This window comes from Trichosporon asahii, assembly GCF_000293215.1.
Source record: "Trichosporon asahii var. asahii CBS 2479 unplaced genomic scaffold scaffold00025, whole genome shotgun sequence".
Classification (NCBI taxonomy): domain Eukaryota; kingdom Fungi; phylum Basidiomycota; class Tremellomycetes; order Trichosporonales; family Trichosporonaceae; genus Trichosporon; species Trichosporon asahii.
The window spans coordinates 215,075-232,957 of NW_014040899.1; the positions used below are offsets into that span (position 1 = coordinate 215,075).

The window sequence follows — 17,883 nt, forward strand, 5'->3', positions numbered from 1 at the left end:
TAAATCGTCATACAACTTGCATACTGTTACAACATAACAGATTCGTTACAGGGAGCTCTATCAGAGCCACTTCAGGCCCAAGCCGACTTAGTCCTCGACAACTCTCCGCTTGAACGGGTGCGACGCAGCACCAGCTCCTTCTCGGTCGAGTAAGCAAACTCCACCGAAGCACGGCGCTTGGGGCGCCTGTCTGTCAGCGCAAGACCGAAGAATGATCTCACAAGATGTATGCGTAGAGGAGCGCTCCTTCGGTGTTGCCTAGCCACTCATCCAGCCTCTGAGTGGGCAGGATAACCTTGCCATTCTGGTCCATGAGCAGTGGAGCGTCCTTGGGCTCGGCATAGGGGATGCGGGCGAGCTTGCACAGAGCGCTGAGCACATCGTCAACCGTGCGGTCGGTCTGTGTCGCGATATGCTCGGGATGGCTGTACGGCGGCTGACCCCAGCACACGCTCGCGACCACGATGCGGCTCTCGAAGAGCTCGAAGTCGAACAGATATTCGACGCAGGTATCTCTGAGTTCGGCCGGGCTCGGCGGCGAGGGCTGATCGGAGATCTCAGGCTTCGACATGCGCTGCACCGTTTGGCCCCACCAGCACAACAAGGCCAAGGACTTGATACTGCTGTCAGCACCGTTCGTTCTTCACACAGTAACTTACGTGAAACGGATCTGAAGCAGACGCAGTTCGAACCCCTCCATGACGGCGTCCAGTCGCATGTTGTGCGGCAACGGACGCCAGCCGGGCTCCGCCTCCTCGGTGTCGCTGAACGCCCGCATAGCATACCGCGGAGTGTAGATGTGCGTGCCGTACATGCACGCGAAGTCGGACAACACACCATGCAGTGTGTCGTCGCCGCTGAAGAAACGCAGATCGAGGTTGGAGTGCGCGTCGTCGTAGTTGTCGGTTATCGCCACGATGTGGAACTCATTCTCGTCGCGCTTCATACGGAGGTAGATCGTGGCCGGTTGAGCCACTTCCAATGGAGTGGCGGGAAGTGTTCGAGCTTGCGGTCTCGCCATTGTGTTGTTGATTGTGAATCGAAGTTCGTGCAGAGTGAAGTTGTGCTCTGGCGAGGGGATGTTGTTGATTGCGTTCTTCATCGCTCCGGGGCGCGCGTTATGTACCTGCTTGGGGGCCCGTCACACCCCAAACCCACTCACCGTTAGAGCATTGCCAGCCGTTTGGTGGACGGCACCAAGATATGCTAAGAACGCGCAGATAAGGGATGAGATCCGATTTAGTGCGGCTGAATAGACGGGCAGATTAGCCGGACGCGCATCGCTCACCAACAGAACCTCTCTTCATCACCTGACGAGCACGCGACTCCAAGTAGCGTGCTCTCCTGCCGCGATCGCCTCATGACATTGTTAGACCCAGATCCGGTCCGAACTGCAGCTTCGGCTTCGGCAACTGCAGACAGCATCCGAATTACTCCGTCCACCGCCGGGTTCCCAGAACGCACGAGGGTCTGCGTCGAAAGTTTGTCGCATGAGGCTGAGGCGCATGCGATCGGCACTCCCTCGATTACCCATCGTTAGGCGTGAGAAAGCAGTAGGGATCGTGCAAAGCGTGCGGCTGTCCTCGTGTTCGGATGGCTTATGACGCACGCACGGGAGCCGCCTCGCCGAGACTAGCGTCGGGATACTGCCGCCGGCTTCCTCCTACGTCTTCAAGAAGAGATGTGTTGGTCCGCTTTGATATGTGTACGACCACATCTGCATGGCAGCCATTACTCCTCTTGCGGGACTCTTGCTTGTCAGTGATGCAGGATGAGGCTGTCCGGAGACAGCAGAATCATCAATTTCCAGTCAGTAGGGCGACCGTTGCCACCCCAAACCACGGAACCAAGATCTGAGCGGACCGTAGCTCCCTTCGAACTACGCAACATCCATCCTACACCCTAGCTCGTCACACGACCCACTCACACCAACCTAACGCTAACACCTCGGCTCACAGCTAATCCAATCCAACGCAAGTACATTGGCTGGCCCGATACACCCGGTACTTCCGGCACATTCGGCTCTTCCGGCACGGATCTAGTCGGCAGCTGTTGCCGCCGGCTCAGCGGGCTTTAGTCTACTCTTCACAAGCTCAGAGGTCTAACATCAGCAAGCGAATGTCCCTCCTCTAGCTTCTTCGGCCACAAAGCTAGTACAACTCGTACGAACCTCGTTCAATCGCTGCAACGCGGCTCGCAGCTCGCGCAGTTCCGCGTCCATCCTGAAGCCAGCCGCCCGCATCGCTGCTAGCCGCTCGACGCCTTGTTCCTGCTTGATCTCGATATCGCGCAGGCGCTGCTGCAGCTCCTCGTACGAGGGTCGGTGGGCTGTGTCGGGCATGATGGTGGCGTCGGTGATTATCGATCGGGGTAGTGGGTGTAAGTTAGGTCATGGAGATCGGATCGGTGATGATATAGTATATCGAGGAGATGACGACGACCGAAGTTGAGGCGACGAAGCATCGCACCAGATTTGGTTCTGAGGATCCGTGCACTCTTCGCCGTTACGTAAATGACTCTTGAGCACGGACAGCGTCTGCTCAATCCTTGCGATGCATGGGTCTGTCGAGCGTGGTCTGTGCAGCAACGCCTCACCCTCGGAGGCTCATGTATCGACGAGTTTGGTTGGTGCACGCTTGGCGGTGACGCAATGGCGCGCACGGCGTTCAAGTCTCGGCAACGTTCGCTGGGTGCTATATTCGCCACCCGCAGCCGAATTGGGTGTTTACAACATGCATAGGGGTCTCTAGTAACAGAAAACAGTCTAGTCAGCACTCTCCCCGGCCTCTGCACGGGATGGGTTGACGAGGATGGAGATAGCCTAATGCTGTCAGCACACACACACGCATGACAAATAGGTGGCGACATACCTTGAGGGCAGCCTCGAGTGCGAGTCGCGCGATCTCGGCCTCCATCTCGCGCGCTTGATGCTCATGCCGGCATTGTTCCTCCCGATGGGTAATTTTGAGCTGGGCGATCTGTCGCCGGTGAAGCTTAATCGCGAGCTCGAGGTCGCGCTGGCGGGATGCGGCGCAGCAGGGGCGCGGGGTGCGGTGTTTGGTGGAGGCAGGGCACATGTTTTGGTCAAGGTACTAGGTGGAGAGGACGAAAGGCGAGAAGTGACGACGTCAAGATGGTGGTGAGGTCAGGTGAGGTGTTGTTGGTAAACAAGAGTGAGATCACGATCACGATGCGACCGCGTGAGCGCGCGTGAGGGGCTGTAGCGCGACATCCCAAGCGCTAACCGCAGCCCACAGCCCAGCATTAGTTCCATCACTATTTCCTTAATTTCGCCGATTTTCTGCCTCGGCTGAGCCATAGGTCGTGTGCACTAGGCACTAGTGATTTGGGCCAGTGATCGAGCAGATAAGCTGCGAAGAGGCTGCTGACGACATCCTGTGCGCATTGCTTCATTGATGGTCGGCTCCGAAGACGTTGTTCGGTGGCCGAGAGTACATTTCTCAAGTAGCCGATGGTGAGTGGGTGGGGAGGGAGAGTTCGATTGTGCTCTGATGTGAGCGAAACCTGAGCTAGTGCTTAGTGGGTCAAGCTATCGAATGCAACCTTTCTGAGCGGGAGTACTAAGATAGCCTTTGGTACGGCCGTATCGGCGTTTGCTTGGAATCGATTCTGCCGCCCCGTTGATAGCCTGTTGCCACCCAACTTCTCCCAACACCTCCCACCTCGCTTTTCACCTCAGTAAACATCGAGCAGCATGACGAAGGAGACCGTCTTGAATCAGCAAAGCAGTAGCGAGATGCCCTCACAGCTTGTGGGCTCTATCAAGCGCTGCACTAGCGCCTCTCCTGAGCCCTCGAACAAGAGAGCGAAACTGCAAGAGGACGATTGTCATCCTCCTGCCACCGCCTCAGTGGACCCCGTACCAAAAGCGACCCTTTTGGGTCCCACCGGACCCCCCACCGAGGACTCCTGGGCAACGGACGACAAGGCATGGGAAGAAAACCCTTCGCACAAGCCGACGTGGATCGAACGCTTCAGGACTCAGCCGGAAGCCGTCCACAAGGACGACGGCTCACGCGACAGCGAGAGGAAGGAGCAGGAGCGCGAGAGCGCCGAGCAGCAGCGAGCTGCATGGCAAGAGGCATTGAAGGAGCGTGATACCGAGTGGAAACAAACCACTATCACTGCGTGGTCATGGCCTTCGTACTGCGAAACTTGCCACCCGGAGAACTTCGAACAGCCTCTGAGCGACGTTGATAGCGGGTACGAATGGAGTGACGGCGGGGGGAATGACGGCCAGTCTTACGCAGTGGCGCTTCAGAACCCTACAAGTGGAATTGATAGTGACCAGGACAGCGGAAGGGAGACAGAAGATTGAGTTCAGCGGGTTGTACTCGCACTATGATGTGATCAAAATGCTTATCCGTGGCACCATGTGTACGAGCACAGTAGTGAATCGAGTGCGACCGTGGACTTGGTCGGAGAGATCGGATTATCAGTAGTGTTGGTGGCTGCCCCCGCGAGGAAAGTGATCGTAGGGGTCGTGAGCCCTGCGTCAAAACGAGCGTATGCATGCCGTCGGACTTGGACATTCATGCCAACGGACTGCGTGGTTACCTGATGCATGTGCAGCCGACCGAAGCGAGATAACAGTGACGTCAGTGTTAGGTCCGAGCTTCGGCAACTTGATTCTTCTTATCTGACTCTCCGTTCCTGAAACCAAACAGCGGGAAGGGGAGGATCAGCAAGAGCTCAATCATTCAGTCAGTGGATAGGTATCGAGGGATGTGTCCATAGCACTTATTGTCCAAGTATCTAAATGCGGGTGGTTAGCTCAATGACGCCGAGATCGCTTTAGGGGTCGCGAGACAGGGGCCATTAGGCAGGGCGAAGGGGGTCTCGGGGGGAGGGTGGGAGGCGGAGAGATCGGATTATCAGTAGTGTTGGTGGCTGCCCCCGCGAGGAAAGTGATCGTAGGGGTCGTGAGCCCTGCGTCAAAACGAGCGTATGCATGCCGTCGGACTTGGACATTCATGCCAACGGACTGCGTGGTTACCTGATGCATGTGCAGCCGACCGAAGCGAGATAACAGTGACGTCAGTGTTAGGTCCGAGCTTCGGCAACTTGATTCTTCTTATCTGACTCTCCGTTCCTGAAACCAAACAGCGGGAAGGGGAGGATCAGCAAGAGCTCAATCATTCAGTCAGTGGATAGGTATCGAGGGATGTGTCCATAGCACTTATTGTCCAAGTATCTAAATGCGGGTGGTTAGCTCAATGACGCCGAGATCGCTTTAGGGGTCGCGAGACAGGGGCCATTAGGCAGGGCGAAGGGGGTCTCGGGGGGAGGGTGGGAGGCGGAGGCGGCAGAGTGGTGGGGAGCGTTGGGGGAAGAGGCTGAATCGAGGTACGCGGCCAAGAGCCTGCGGGAAACTTGGGAGGGGACATCGCCGACCTTCGCGGAAGCGCAGCGATAGGGCGGGGGACACGCCACGGATCCGCGGATGACGGAGAGCACGTGGGTCTTCGAGCTGCCGGGGCCGTTTGCCAAGTTCATGTTTCCTCTTCTCTTCTTGAACGACTTCGGGGGTGACTTGAGCCAGAATCGAGTCGAGAGTGACGCGGGAAGAAGCCCGGTGAGTCGGGACCAAGGCTGCTTCTTCTTGTTGACAGAGGCTCCGAAACAGCGGGCGCAGGGTATCAGGGTGTGCTTCGGGGTGCGCGCACTTGTTGCGCCCCTCTGACATCCCTATGATGTGCATGACGTCCTCCCCACGGAGGGCCCATCCCGCGTCTTTCATCATCGGCAGCAATCTGCCCCCGGCCATGAGCTCACGCGCCGTCTCCGTGACCTGTTAACGCCGTCAGCTGGTCATGCAGGGTCTTCAATCGAAACGTGCTCGGATGTGTGGCTGGAAGACCGATTATGGCACTCACATGCTAGTTCGTTAAACCCCAAGCGGGATTCTAAGCACGCTGTTGTGGGGTCAGACGGCGTTCCAGAGCTAGGAGGACATGGCGGAGTACCGCGTGCCAGATGATAGGGGAAGCCTGGCGGCACACCGCGCGCGCTGCGGTCTGTTCTTATTAGCTTTGCCCGCATTGCCAGCGGTGGACATCACTGACGATATCATCCTCGAGATCCTTGATGCGGCGCATCGGCTGGGCGTTCTCCTCGTCCTGCAGCTTCGCGAACTGGGCGCTGGTAGTCTTGACGCTGGCGAGCTCAACTTGGACGACCGCCAGATCTGCCTGGGTGGCCGCGAGATCTGCCTGGGTGGCCGCGAGCTCCGCCTTGGCAGCCGCAAGCTCAGCCTTGGCAGCCGCGATCTGAGCCTCGGATTGTTCGAGGTCTCTGTCAGAGGACATGCCCAAGATCCCAAGACAAGCGACAATTGGGATGACGGAATGATTGGCGAGGGCGCAAGTTGCATTGATCGGTAGTGTTTGTTCACGCTCTGGGGTTACGTAACACATTTGCCACCGTGTCCCATATAATGCGATCGAGCCCAAACATCGCGCTCTTTCTTCTTTCTCCATAACGAACAACACACAAACATGTCTTCAGAGCACCCCGTTGCTCAAGCTGCAACTTCGACCCCGCCTCCCCAGTCAAATGCATCGCGCGGGCTCAAGCGGCGGCGACTTTCAACCTGCTCGCTTTCCGATCCCGAGAACCCTCCGGAGCTTTCAACCCCAACAAAGCGACGCAAGATCCACCCCGACGCGGCCACCGCGTCCGTTCGCGATTGTTCCTCAACAACTACTCGGCCAAGGCCCTCAGTAGCCACCGAAGTGGCCGAATGGATCAACACCATCCTCGCTGACACGCGCACCGAGTCGGAGATCAACAGCCCTAATAGCGACGCCGGCGTGCCCGCCTGGGCTGGCCCTGGCTCATGGCTGGAACAATACATCACAACATGCGTTGAGGGACTTCGCCAGTTCGACGAGATGCACAAGCGACTCGACAATATCGAGCTTCAGAAGCGGAAGGAGGCAGAGGAACAGCGAAAACTCTACGCCTCGATCGATCGAACACCGCTGACCCTCTCAAGCGGCGGGCCAGGTTGTTGCACATGGTGCGAGTCCACCTGGTGTGATGACAGTGATAGCGACGAGGAGCCGGACTATTATGGAGATGACGATAGTGGATGTGAGCGGAGTGAGCAGGAGTACGATAGTGATGGAGCCGACGGCGCCGACGAGGGTGCCGACGAGGAGGACGATGACGGTTGGAGGGAGGACGATGAGTAGATCTAGAGCATATGCATAGGGTCCTGTGTACAGTCTCCGAGTAACGAGGGGTGGCAATCCGGACTTCAGCCTTGAGCACACACAGTAGCTCACGATTTCACCTCCTGGGGCACGACCCAGACGCGTTGGTGTCCCTCATTCAACGAGACACACACGATTGAACGCGAACGGTGGCAAGAGATCGCCGGGGAGGAGTGACGGCGAATGAAGCCTATGCAATCGACTAGCGTGTACACTAGCACCATTCCGGAGCCTGTCCAGAACCCATCCGGAACCCATCCGGCCCCATCTTGAAACGACTCTAAACTTCATCCTGAGCCGACTGAGCCGCATGCAGAACCCTTATCGGCCTGACGTCACCTGCCCGATTCTCGGCAACTTGATTTTTCCTTATCAACATGTTCACCACATCGCCCCTCCTTCATGCGTACGCAGCAATCGAACAATGTATGCGTCTCCGGCCCTCGAGCCGTAATGCTCACAATCACCACATAGCCGGAGCAACTCTACATCACCTTCCAGTGGGCACTATGGTGGTTAGTCACCGGAGCCGCAGCAGCTGCACTAGCGCCGTCCGATTGCTGCAGCAAAAATTTCTGAAAGCCGAAGTTGACCCGAAAGTGCTCGAAGGAGTGGGATGCGGTGCAAGAGGCGCTACCTTCCCGCTCCCCGCTGTTTGGGGCAGCGAGAACATGGCTGACCGTGTTTGTGTCTCTCCGCCGTGTTTGGGATTCCGCCAAGATCGCCTCGCCCCGCCTGTCTATGGATTATAGAATCTATGGTCTATGAGGACCCCAGGCCCATCAGTTCCTCGAACCGTCGCACGAGCTCGTCTTCAGGTGCTGCATCCTTGGGACAGAGATACTTGTCACAAATATGTACTGCCGTTCTGAATCCTGCGTCAATATCTTTCCTTTGATGCAAACTCACCGAAACGTAACGAAGAACTCGACATCGTCCAGTTCGTCCCCCAGAATGTCGGACAGGGCTTCATTCCGGTCTACGACCTTGCCCTCTTCGTTTTCGACGGTCACGATGTCTGTACTCCGTACACCGAGCCCCTTGACAAGACAGCAGAGCACGAATGCGCGTCGGAGGGATCGTTTTCGGTGCAGGTTCAGCGTTTCGTGTCCCTTTCCTACTCGCAGATCGGCCTGTATTAGGTTGTGTGGGTCGGAGAGCCCGGGCTCTACGCCGGGATACGATTGCCAGGACAAAAGAAGACGGACGCGGACCTCTCGTTTGCGAGGGAGGGGTTTGATGGATCCAGAATGGCAGGGGCATGGGCCCAATGCCGTGGCTGAGGCGGGGGTGGGGGAGGGGCGGCGCGAGATGGAGGGTGGACGAGCGGAGGAGGACCGCTCGTTGCGGATCGCGGGCATGGCCCTTGAGGATGGAGTGATGAGGAGATGCAAGATGTCCGCGACTGACTTTTAAAGTTGCTCGGAGTAACTGTCAGAAGCGGTCGTGTGCGTTGTGGGCCTTTGATAATTCTCAGGTCCCAGACTAGCTGATGATAGCGTCAGGGGTCGGCTGTACGTGGTTGCATCATGCTCCCGCTATTGTGTCAGTGGCACCTGTCCTACAACGCCTGGGTGTAACCCCACCCCCAGCCACTACGATCGTCTCCCTCATCATCTTCGTCTCCCACATCCTCTTCCTCGCTTTCCTGGCGACGCGCAGCCGAGACCATGCCAGGGCTCACTTGAGCCGACCTGCCGTCAGCTCGCCTCCATCCCGAAAGCTCACCTGAAGGTAACGTTGCAGTATGTGTCATCGTGGTGACCCAGTATTTGCGCCAGGGTGCGATCGGCCACCATCTTCCCGTTCACATCGGTGCACTTGACCACTTCGGCGTCGTCGATGCCCTGAACCCAACACGTGGTGAGGAAGGCATTGCGCAGTGTTCGCTTCCGGCTTAGATTGGCACTCTCGGCGCTCTTTCCTGTGCAGAAATCGAGGCGGATCAGGTTTCCTTCGACAGGCGCGAGCGTGACCTCTAGTTCGATTTCGTGTTTGGTGACCTTAGGTGCGGCTGGAACGGGGGCTGGCGGAGTAGGCTGGGTCGCCGCAGGAGGAGTGGGAGTAGCTCGAGCACCCCGCTTCGCCGCTGTTGTCGACTTCACAGCCGCAGCTTTCTGGGCTGCAGCGGGGGCAGCCTTCCTGTTGGCGGCGGATGTCTTCTTGCGTGGAGGCATGGTGGATGTTTGTGAGAGTGAAGGGGCGGTTGAGTCGACTTTCGTTAAATCGAAGTGGAGGTGAGTGACAGGGGCCCCGTGCGGAAGATCAGGAAGTCAGGCGCGTGCTGATGGCTGGTCGGGGTTTGAGGCCTTCACCCCTGTCGTCATGATGTGCTTGACTGCTGGTGTTGTCGCTGTCACGGCGACTGGATACGGCGGGGCTGTGTTCGTTTGTCTCTAGTGGCTTGGCGGCGCTGGCATCGGGATCAATGCCCATCTCCCTCAAGCCGTCGCGATACCACTCCTGCGTTCTCCACTCGAGCGGCGCAAACTTGATCAGTTTGTCGCGGATGTACTCGAGATCCTGTCTCGTATACACGCCGCCGAAGCCATCGGGGAGGCCCTCGCGGCTCATGATCGTCAGCGCGTTGAAGGTCTCGGTCTGCTTCATCGGATTCAACCGCATCAGCAGCCGCTGTTTCCGGATCCGCTCGGGGTCGTTCTGCCGCGCTATACGCTGCTCTTCCCGCAGCTCGTGTGCTGCACTGGTCGGCGAGCAGGGCGATGGTCGCGAGCTGCGCCGCGGCTTGTGCTCCGGAAACTCAAGGGGTGACCGTGTCCTGCTGTTAGATGAGCCAGCGAACCGCGGATGCTCACCAGAAGTTGAACGTGAAGTGGCATCCTCTTGCCGGCATGAGATCCGACAGGCGTGGGTCCTTGCCAAAGTCCAAGCCGCTGTCGTGCCTCAGCCCGTCTATGTCCTTCTCCGACTCAACTTCAATCCCGCCGCACGATAGCGATACTCGCAGGGCCTCCTTGACTCGACGGTGAGGTGGGAAGCCGATTGTCCAAGCGGGCAGATCGCGGATGCTCAATACGATGTCGCTAGAGTCTGGGGATGGCGCCAGGTGCGCCTTGGCCGTGATGCGGCGTCTCTTCCCCAGCGCCGGCGGGCTTGTCACCTCAGCCGAAGACTTGGACGCCCTGCTCGTGGACGCATCGGACACCTTTCGGCTGGGCAGGAGAGATTCACGGGCGCTCGGCGTTGAATCCGTCGGTGCTGGCGACAGGATCGTCGATTCGGGGGAGACAGTCACTCTCATGATGCAAAGGACGCAGTCGGGGTCACATAGCTCGGACTCGGGACTGCTGGGGGGACTCGGGAGGGGCTTGCTGGTCAAGCTGCCGAGCCGAAACAGCGGCCGGGGCGGGATTGGCGGCGGTGTTGGCCGTTTCAAAGGCGGGGTATTCAAGTTGATGGTGTTGCGCGTTCGTGCTTGTCGCATCTTATCGTTGCTGCTGATGGTGAGGTGAGTGATGGCAACAGCATTGTCAATCTACACGGCGTCAACATGGGAAGAGGACGCGAGGTGACACAGCGGAGACACTAGCCCGGCCGTTCGTTACCGGGTTGTCACGCCTCCGCGCCTTCCCCGCCGTTTTGGGGAGGTGCCATCACGTGTATCGTTCGATCGCGATCGAGATTCCGCGGACCATTAATACATGCTGACATCTCTCGAGAGGCGCAGACTCCGACTGCAATGACGAACCGTGTTGCCGTCGGCCGGCGCTGGAGTCCGCGATCCGAACGATGACTATCAACGATGGGTAGCGATGAGATTGGAGGCATTGTCGACAGCAGTTGGACCATCCTTAGGGCCAATTCATGGCGCGAGATCTAAACCGAGTGGCCTGAACTCTGGAGAACTTGCGTCAACAAGCGGGTGTAAGGAGGCGACATGCGAGATGCGAGAGGAGCGCAAGAAATAAGTAGGATGGGAAGAGCAAACTTTAATCCATTCGGGGCATTGTTTACACAAACCGACGCCGAAATCGACGACAGCCGACGCCGCCCACACGTGACTGCACTTTCTGACGAGCATTGCAACCCTCAACTTCCATTCACCCCTTATCGTCAATCTACAGCACTTCTTCTGCAACCTTCACTCCGTCCTGCCGACTGCGTTCGAAGATCTGGGCAGCGGGCGCGGGCCTCGGGCGTTGTCCGCCCCTGACAACCACGCACAGGTCTGATCGTATAACGGTTAGTACACAAGATTCTGATTACCCGCTTCCTCGTCTCTGCGAGTATTGCAGTGTCGTTCTTGTAATCTGGGTTCGATTCCCAGTCGGACCTTCTGTTGGCGTTCTCAGGCATCACAAGGTGCCTGAGAATCCTTTTGAACTTTTTGATGGCTTGTCGACGGAGATCTGGGCGGTAATTGGGCACAAGGGCCTTGGTGCTTGACTACGACCGTCCGGCAACGAGACTTCTACCGTCTTTCAGGCTCTATGGACTAGCTCATGAACAGGGCTTGTCCGCTGGAGCCCGACTCGCATTACTGAAACGGAGCGCACACAGGGCCGGTGTGTTCCGGTGAGGTGAGGTGACTGGTGATGGAATGCCGCAAATTTTCTGTGACCGCCACATCCCATTCGTCAGTCACCTCTCACCCTCCCTGTCGTGTTCAGCTCCGCGCTGCCTGATCTGGCTATGCTTGTTCCAGACCTTGCGCAGTTGCGCCCCGCGACACATGCCCGTCCACTGACGAGATGTGATAGGTCGCGTGAATGGGGGCTCGTGATCGGGCACGATCGCGATCACGATCGAACATTCCTTCGCACCGCCCGTCGGCACCTGCCGGCGGGTACTGACCGGGCTTCAGGGCTCCGACGCCCCTGGAAGCTTCGTGACGCGTCGTGACATGAGATCTTGGCTGCAGATTTGACTTTTCGACTCAGACGACTTCGTGCCGGTCAAGCATATAAGCTGGCCGTCTTGGGCTCTCCGAGTCTCCATCACCGCATCGACCAAGCTCTCTCGACTCCACCGCAGCCTCTCAACTTCACCCACCCGCACCACCACCACTACCTCAATCACAATGGCCAAGTACCTTACCGCCCCCGTTGCCCGCAAGGCGGGCGCCCACAACCACGCCGTTCGCCGCGCTACCCGCACCCGCGCTTGCTCGCCTCGCGCTGCTGTCCGCGCCTACCGTCGTTGCTCCGTAAGTTTTTCCCTGCCCTCAGCTCAGGACCATAGCTGACAATCAGAGCAACTCTTCTGCCAAGCAGCTCGCCATCGGTCGCGTTGACCCCCGTCCGACTCGCATCGTCGTCAGCGACGACAGTGACAGCGATGACGACGAAGAGGACTACGTCGTCTACTACTCCGACTTCGACGGCGAGTCCGACTAAGTCACGAAACCGAAGAGAAGCGTCAGAAGTCACAACCCAAACGAAGAGCGAACCCGTCAGAAGTCAAACCCAAACGAAAGCGAGAAACGTCACAAGTCAATTAAACCAATGCCCCCAAGTCAAGCCCAATCGCAACCCAGTCAAACAGCCCAACCCAGTCGAAAGCCATGCCCAACAACCCGAAACCCAACAAAGCGCTTTTCCAAACACCAGCACCCAAAAAGCAAACAGAACGATAAGTCAAAAGCCCATACTCACTAGCAATTACAGATCTGGCCAGCGCCGCTCGGCGCCTAAGCGAGCCACTTTTTCAGGCCGTAGTGCCGCCTAACGAACACCCAGGCCCTTGAGCCTTGAGCTGCGCGGCGAAATGCCCCAGCGTTGTTGACAAAGTAAGCAGAACCGGTGAGCCTTGTCGGCCCCGAGCGACCTCGTTGCTCGTGAACGGAGACGAGGCCGAGACCCCCTGGTCGGAGTGGAGCTAGCCACTGCGATGACCTTGCTTACTGATTTCCGGCTGCCTTTGAGCGCCGAGATGATTCTACTGATCATTCATGAATGAAAAGGCCGAGGTTCTCGCGATGCGGGACCGACGACGCCGGGCTGACCTTCGCACTTCCACGTGCTGCATACCAATCGTTCTTGCTTCATACCCCATCCAATGCATACTTGTACTATTACTCTTCTCTTGCTGCACTTCGGAAAAAACTACTGACAGATTATAGAATTAGACGAGTGGCACCTCGACGCGGAGACCCTTGACGGAGCTGCGGACGCAGCGGCCGTCCTTGATCACGGCGCGGAGATTCTCCTTCGGCCGGTTCAGGCTCGCGACGTCCTCGAGCGGGTTCTCCTTGAGCAGAATGAGGTCCGCCGCCGCGCCTTTCTTGATGACGCCGATCTTGCCCTCCATCTTGAGCACGCGGGCGGCGTTAACCGTAGCGTGCTGCAACACCTTTGCGCTCGGGAGAACTTGGGCGCGGAGCTCAAACTCAGTCAACTGACCAGGCTGCATGCTGCTGAAGCAGTCAGTGCCGTAGGCGATGTTGACGCCCGCCTTGTCGGCCGCCTTGAGAACAGTGAAGCCCTGCTTCTTGACGCGGGCGAGCTTCTCGCGCGAGCTCGGCGGAATGAGGGCATTGTACGGCGGGCGGCTCATGAGTTCACAAACGACCAGCGTCGGCGTGAGGTTCACGCCCCTCTTGGCCATGAGCTCGAGCGTCTCCTCGTCGAGCAGGTTGCCGTGCTCGATACTCCACACGCCGGCCTCGATCGCGTTCCGTGCTCCCTCGACCGTGAAACAGTGGCTCGCGACGCCGCACCCACCCATGGCCCGCACCGTGTCGCAGATCGCCTTGATCTCCGCCACGGTGAATTGGGAGCTCTCCAGCTTATCGGTCGGCGACGACACTCCGCCAGACGAGCAGATCTTGATGTGGGCCGCGCCGTTCTTCATCAGCGTGCGCGCCACCTTGGTGCACTCGTCCACCCCGTCTGCGATGCGCATCGCAGGCGGGCTGCAGCATGCACCGGTGCCCAGGTCGCCATGTCCGCCGGTCTGGGACATGATCGGCCCGCCCTGGAAGATTCGCGGACCAGGCGTAAGCCACTGCTCCGTCGCGTCTGCAAAGTGCTTCGTCGCGCCGCCCACGTCTCGGATGGTCGTGAAGCCCCGCCACAGCATGCCCTTCAGCACGTAGGGAGCCTTGAGCGCAATCTCCGTCTCGCTGTTGCTGAAGAGGGAGCTCATGCCGGGTGTCGCCGTGATGTGCGTGTGGCCTGACGTCAGCAACCAGACCTGAAGAGGCACTCACAGTCGATCAGTCCCGGGCACAGGTAGAGTCCTCCGCAGTCGATGCCCTTGTCTCCGGCCTTCGCGTCCTCAACGGACACAATCTCGCCCTTCTCGACCACGACTGTCATGTGTTTCCGCAGCTTGCCCTTCTCCGTGTCGACGACGTGCACGTTCGTGAACACATGTCTCGGCGCCGGCGGGCGGATCCATGGCGGCGACACGATATCAAAGTCCTCGGGCACCGGGTTCGGGATCCAGTGCGGGGGCTCCCAGTCCTCAGCGCTGGGCTGAATGCGTAGTGCCGACATGGCCTTGGACGCGTCGATGGCCATCTCGGAGTCGGAGTTGGAGTCAGAGTCTGAAGTCGCGCCAAGCAGCTCCCACTGGCCAAGACAGCTTTCGTGTACCCTCATTGCGTCGATCGGGATGGATGAGTGAGCAGATACATGTACACGACGAGATGGGCAGCGAGCGGCATTCTCGAGTGACGTCGCGGCGTCCTCGTTGGTCAGATCGGAGATTACCGATGGGCCCCGGGGCCGGCTAAACCGCTGTCGTTTAACTCGCCTTCATTGTGGGCGGTTACTTCCCTCAACATAGGCCCGTAGGCAGCTGTGCAAGCGCAAGTTCATGTGGGCAGACGATTGCACAGGCATGTGGGCGAAGCCCAAGACGCCGAGCGACCAAAAATAGCAGCCAAAGATAGCATCGATGGGAAGAAAAACAACCTAGTACGAGATCTACGAATTTTGCTTAGGCCTGTGCGGAGCCGTTGCGGGCATCGCGGGGCGTGTTCGCGACGGCGGCGTACGACCTCTGACCACCCTCCTCGATGCTCTCCGGCTCGGTGGTAAGAGGCGCGGGCTTCTTGTTCATGTCGACCTCGCGCATGCCCATGCCGCTGAGCACGCCGATGACGGCCAGCACGACGCTGCACACGAACACGGCGTGGAGCGCCTTGCCGTACGACGTCGTGGCGGCGAGCTGGAGCTTGGGCGAGAGCTTGCGAATCTCCTCGCTGCTCTGGCGGATACGGAGGATGAGCTCCTCCGACCCGGGGCCCGTGATGCGCTTGTGCAGCTCGCGCTTCAGCACAGCCTGCGTTAGCGCGCCCGACAGCGCGACACCGAGCACCTGGCCGATCGTCCGGAACATGTACGACAGCGAGGTCGCGACCGCGACGTGCTCGCGACCGATGTCCGCGATCAAGCCCACGATCGTCAGCGTCGTGACACTGCCCATCGCAAAGGCCATGGGACAGAAGGACGTCCAGAGCAGGAAGTCGCTCGTATTCAGGTCCCACGTGCTCAGCAGGAGAGCCGAGACGACCGCCCAGAAGCCGCAGAACGCTGTCAACCACCAGTAGCGGCCAGTCTTGCGGACGATGTAGCCTGTGAAGAGAGAGCCGACGGATCCAAGGACACTGTTGGGCACCATGTGCTGTCCGGCCTCAGTCGCCGTCATGAGGCGCACGGCCTGGAAGAACAGCGGGACGCTGTACATGGTGCCGAACGAGAGGACCGAAATGGTAAAGTTGTTGACAGCGACGGCGATCGGGGTGCGCTGCGTGAGCAGCTCGACGGGGAGGATGGGCTCGTTGGCAACCTTCAGCTCGACATAGATGAAGAGCAGAAAGGAGATAGCGCTGATGACGAAAAGGCCGTTGGTGATACGCGACTCGGGAGGCGAGATCGAGGTCATCATGGAGATCGCGAGGAGGGCACTGCCGATCGATGCCGCGAGCAGGCCGGAGCCGAGGAAGTCGATACGCTTAAGGATGTTGCCGGACGGCTTGAACTCGCTGTTGTATCGCACCTTGAACCAGATGAGAGCGCCGGCCATGATCAGCAGCGGGATCTGGAAGTAGAATGCCCAGCGCCATCCGACCTTGTCCGAGATCATACCGCCGATGGGAGCGCCGAGACTGTAGAGTCAGCATCGTCTGCGTAGCGTGGAGCTTGGACAGAGGTTTCCATTCCGCCATACACCGAGCGCCATCTGGTCTGCCGGCCTACGAAGTGGGCCAGGCGGTCGGATGGACCCATCCAGACACGAAGGAAGCCCACTTGCCAATCAGCGGATCTCAGTCGCATCTCCTCAACTCGGTTGTCATCAGATCCATTTAGACCCAGATAGGAACCGATGACCCGATTGTGCCCATGCAAAGCGCCCAGCATGTGCGGACGGCCTGGAGTACGGCTGAGTGATCGGCGCCAGGCGGGGTCGAGGGTGGCAGGCTGGTCAAGCCCTGGTGGCACCTCTCTCCTTTCTTTCCGTTTCTCCACCTTCTGCCTACATCTCCACGTGCTGTTCACTCACCCACTGCCTAAAGCGAAGAAAATGTTACCCCATCCTGTGAAATCGTCAACTTTCTGCGCAAATGGTGGCTAAATTTCGATGCGTACCTTGGAAGATGCCGCGGTGCGTAATGGGGACCAGGTCGCTCATAATCGTGCTTCCAACCGACGTGAGACCACCTCCGCCGATTCCCGCGACCATACGAGCGGCAATCAGGAGCTCCATGGTGGGAGCAACCGCGCAAAGAACATTTCCGAGAGTAAAGAAGCTGAGGGCAATGAGCATGCTGCTCTGGCGGCCAATAATGTCGCAGAGGCGTCCGTAGATAGGTGTGAAGCAGCACACGGACAGGAGGTAGGATGTGCCAAGCCACGAGCCGAGGTCTGAGGCGTTGAACGAGGACGAGATTGGGCCGAGCAGCGTCGCGACAATCGTGCCGTCAAAGCTGGCCAGGAAGGAGCAGCTCCACATGCTGCAGCAGAGCACCCAGAAGTTGTACTGCGACAGTCCGACAAGATTGTAGTGCGCCTTCTGCGTCGGCACTTCGGGAACGTGGGTCGCATAGCTGATCGTGTCCTCGCGCTCAACCGTGACACCGTTCGGTCCAGCGCCGGCGAGCAGGCGCGTGCGCTCGGTGGGCGTGTTGGCCCCGTTGGTGCTGGGCGCGTTCGTGCTGAAGCTGTTGGCGACGCTGGCTGGTCGCCCGGCGCCGTTACCGTTGCTACGAGTCGTCTCTGGCCGCGCCATGATGGTCAGTGAAAGTTGGAGAGAATTCAGAAGCAGACAATCCGGCTCAAGGTGGAGAAAAGAAGTGAACGGGGGACGGGGTGCGTGACGGATGAGGCCGATGTCGCCATTAGGGTTTGCTGTCCGTGGGCGGGAGGCGCCGGCTCCGGAGATCCCATATCCGCTCGGTTCATCCGACTCGTGTCGACTTTCAACAACCAACCAGCCGCTCTCAGCCTATCGCTCTCCACCGTCTCGGCGTCGGAGAAGGGCGTCAGGCGCCGCATTGCGGACCTCTAGGGATCTGACAGATCTGGACGCTCTTTTCTTGTCGCGTGCCCGAACGCGGGCCCCCGTGTTTCGCGTCGCTCGAGGTTGTAGTGGCTGCCGCCAAGGTGACATCAGCAAATCGACTGCCGGTATCTCGGCCCCTGTATCCCGGACGTACATCCGGCATGTTGCCCGAAGC

The 17,883-nt window shown here is 58.8% G+C and overlaps 13 protein-coding genes and 1 non-coding gene across 14 annotated transcripts; 4 read left to right on the forward strand and 10 right to left on the reverse strand.

The window, feature by feature from the left end:
• Nucleotides 1–217: 217 nt before the first annotated feature.
• Nucleotides 218–1,102, reverse strand: A1Q1_00561 (uncharacterized protein; the record flags this gene model as incomplete). The annotated part of the gene is made up of 2 exons (XM_014325876.1): nt 218–620; nt 660–1,102. The coding sequence occupies 2 exons, from the start codon at nt 1,100–1,102 to the stop codon at nt 218–220; spliced, it is 846 nt and encodes a 281-aa protein (XP_014181351.1).
• A 936-nt stretch (nt 1,103–2,038) lies between these two features.
• On the reverse strand, nt 2,039–2,341 carry A1Q1_00562 (uncharacterized protein; the record flags this gene model as incomplete). Its single annotated transcript, XM_014325877.1, has 2 exons — nt 2,039–2,101; nt 2,171–2,341. 2 exons carry the CDS (start codon nt 2,339–2,341, stop codon nt 2,039–2,041), a joined length of 234 nt encoding a protein of 77 aa, XP_014181352.1.
• A 423-nt stretch (nt 2,342–2,764) lies between these two features.
• Nucleotides 2,765–3,077, reverse strand: A1Q1_00563 (uncharacterized protein; the record flags this gene model as incomplete). Its single annotated transcript, XM_014325878.1, has 2 exons — nt 2,765–2,821; nt 2,871–3,077. 2 exons carry the CDS (start codon nt 3,075–3,077, stop codon nt 2,765–2,767), a joined length of 264 nt encoding a protein of 87 aa, XP_014181353.1.
• A 638-nt stretch (nt 3,078–3,715) lies between these two features.
• Nucleotides 3,716–4,339, forward strand: A1Q1_00564 (uncharacterized protein; the record flags this gene model as incomplete). Its single annotated transcript, XM_014325879.1, has 1 exon — nt 3,716–4,339. One exon carries the CDS (start codon nt 3,716–3,718, stop codon nt 4,337–4,339), a length of 624 nt encoding a protein of 207 aa, XP_014181354.1.
• An 890-nt stretch (nt 4,340–5,229) lies between these two features.
• Nucleotides 5,230–6,329, reverse strand: A1Q1_00565 (uncharacterized protein; the record flags this gene model as incomplete). The annotated part of the gene is made up of 3 exons (XM_014325880.1): nt 5,230–5,357; nt 5,416–5,812; nt 6,087–6,329. The coding sequence occupies 3 exons, from the start codon at nt 6,327–6,329 to the stop codon at nt 5,230–5,232; spliced, it is 768 nt and encodes a 255-aa protein (XP_014181355.1).
• A 189-nt stretch (nt 6,330–6,518) lies between these two features.
• Nucleotides 6,519–7,217, forward strand: A1Q1_00566 (uncharacterized protein; the record flags this gene model as incomplete). Its single annotated transcript, XM_014325881.1, has 1 exon — nt 6,519–7,217. One exon carries the CDS (start codon nt 6,519–6,521, stop codon nt 7,215–7,217), a length of 699 nt encoding a protein of 232 aa, XP_014181356.1.
• A 783-nt stretch (nt 7,218–8,000) lies between these two features.
• A1Q1_00567 (uncharacterized protein) lies at nt 8,001–8,599 on the reverse strand (the record flags this gene model as incomplete). The annotated part of the gene is made up of 2 exons (XM_014325882.1): nt 8,001–8,106; nt 8,148–8,599. 2 exons carry the CDS (start codon nt 8,597–8,599, stop codon nt 8,001–8,003), a joined length of 558 nt encoding a protein of 185 aa, XP_014181357.1.
• A 200-nt stretch (nt 8,600–8,799) lies between these two features.
• A1Q1_00568 (uncharacterized protein) lies at nt 8,800–9,415 on the reverse strand (the record flags this gene model as incomplete). The annotated part of the gene is made up of 2 exons (XM_014325883.1): nt 8,800–8,881; nt 8,967–9,415. 2 exons carry the CDS (start codon nt 9,413–9,415, stop codon nt 8,800–8,802), a joined length of 531 nt encoding a protein of 176 aa, XP_014181358.1.
• Nucleotides 9,416–9,503: 88 nt separating this feature from the next.
• A1Q1_00569 (uncharacterized protein) lies at nt 9,504–10,500 on the reverse strand (the record flags this gene model as incomplete). The annotated part of the gene is made up of 2 exons (XM_014325884.1): nt 9,504–9,942; nt 10,055–10,500. The coding sequence occupies 2 exons, from the start codon at nt 10,498–10,500 to the stop codon at nt 9,504–9,506; spliced, it is 885 nt and encodes a 294-aa protein (XP_014181359.1).
• Nucleotides 10,501–11,424: 924 nt separating this feature from the next.
• On the forward strand, nt 11,425–11,534 carry A1Q1_t134. Its single transcript has one exon. It is a non-coding gene; the product is annotated as a tRNA-Gln (tRNA).
• Nucleotides 11,535–12,279: 745 nt separating this feature from the next.
• Nucleotides 12,280–12,595, forward strand: A1Q1_00570 (uncharacterized protein; the record flags this gene model as incomplete). The annotated part of the gene is made up of 2 exons (XM_014325885.1): nt 12,280–12,405; nt 12,452–12,595. 2 exons carry the CDS (start codon nt 12,280–12,282, stop codon nt 12,593–12,595), a joined length of 270 nt encoding a protein of 89 aa, XP_014181360.1.
• Nucleotides 12,596–13,322: 727 nt separating this feature from the next.
• On the reverse strand, nt 13,323–14,345 carry A1Q1_00571 (uncharacterized protein; the record flags this gene model as incomplete). The annotated part of the gene is made up of 1 exon (XM_014325886.1): nt 13,323–14,345. One exon carries the CDS (start codon nt 14,343–14,345, stop codon nt 13,323–13,325), a length of 1,023 nt encoding a protein of 340 aa, XP_014181361.1.
• Nucleotides 14,346–14,380: 35 nt separating this feature from the next.
• A1Q1_00572 (uncharacterized protein) lies at nt 14,381–14,803 on the reverse strand (the record flags this gene model as incomplete). The annotated part of the gene is made up of 1 exon (XM_014325887.1): nt 14,381–14,803. One exon carries the CDS (start codon nt 14,801–14,803, stop codon nt 14,381–14,383), a length of 423 nt encoding a protein of 140 aa, XP_014181362.1.
• A 340-nt stretch (nt 14,804–15,143) lies between these two features.
• A1Q1_00573 (transporter) lies at nt 15,144–17,435 on the reverse strand (the record flags this gene model as incomplete). The annotated part of the gene is made up of 3 exons (XM_014325888.1): nt 15,144–16,314; nt 16,710–16,743; nt 16,796–17,435. 3 exons carry the CDS (start codon nt 17,433–17,435, stop codon nt 15,144–15,146), a joined length of 1,845 nt encoding a protein of 614 aa, XP_014181363.1.
• Between the last annotated feature and the right edge of the window lie 448 nt (nt 17,436–17,883).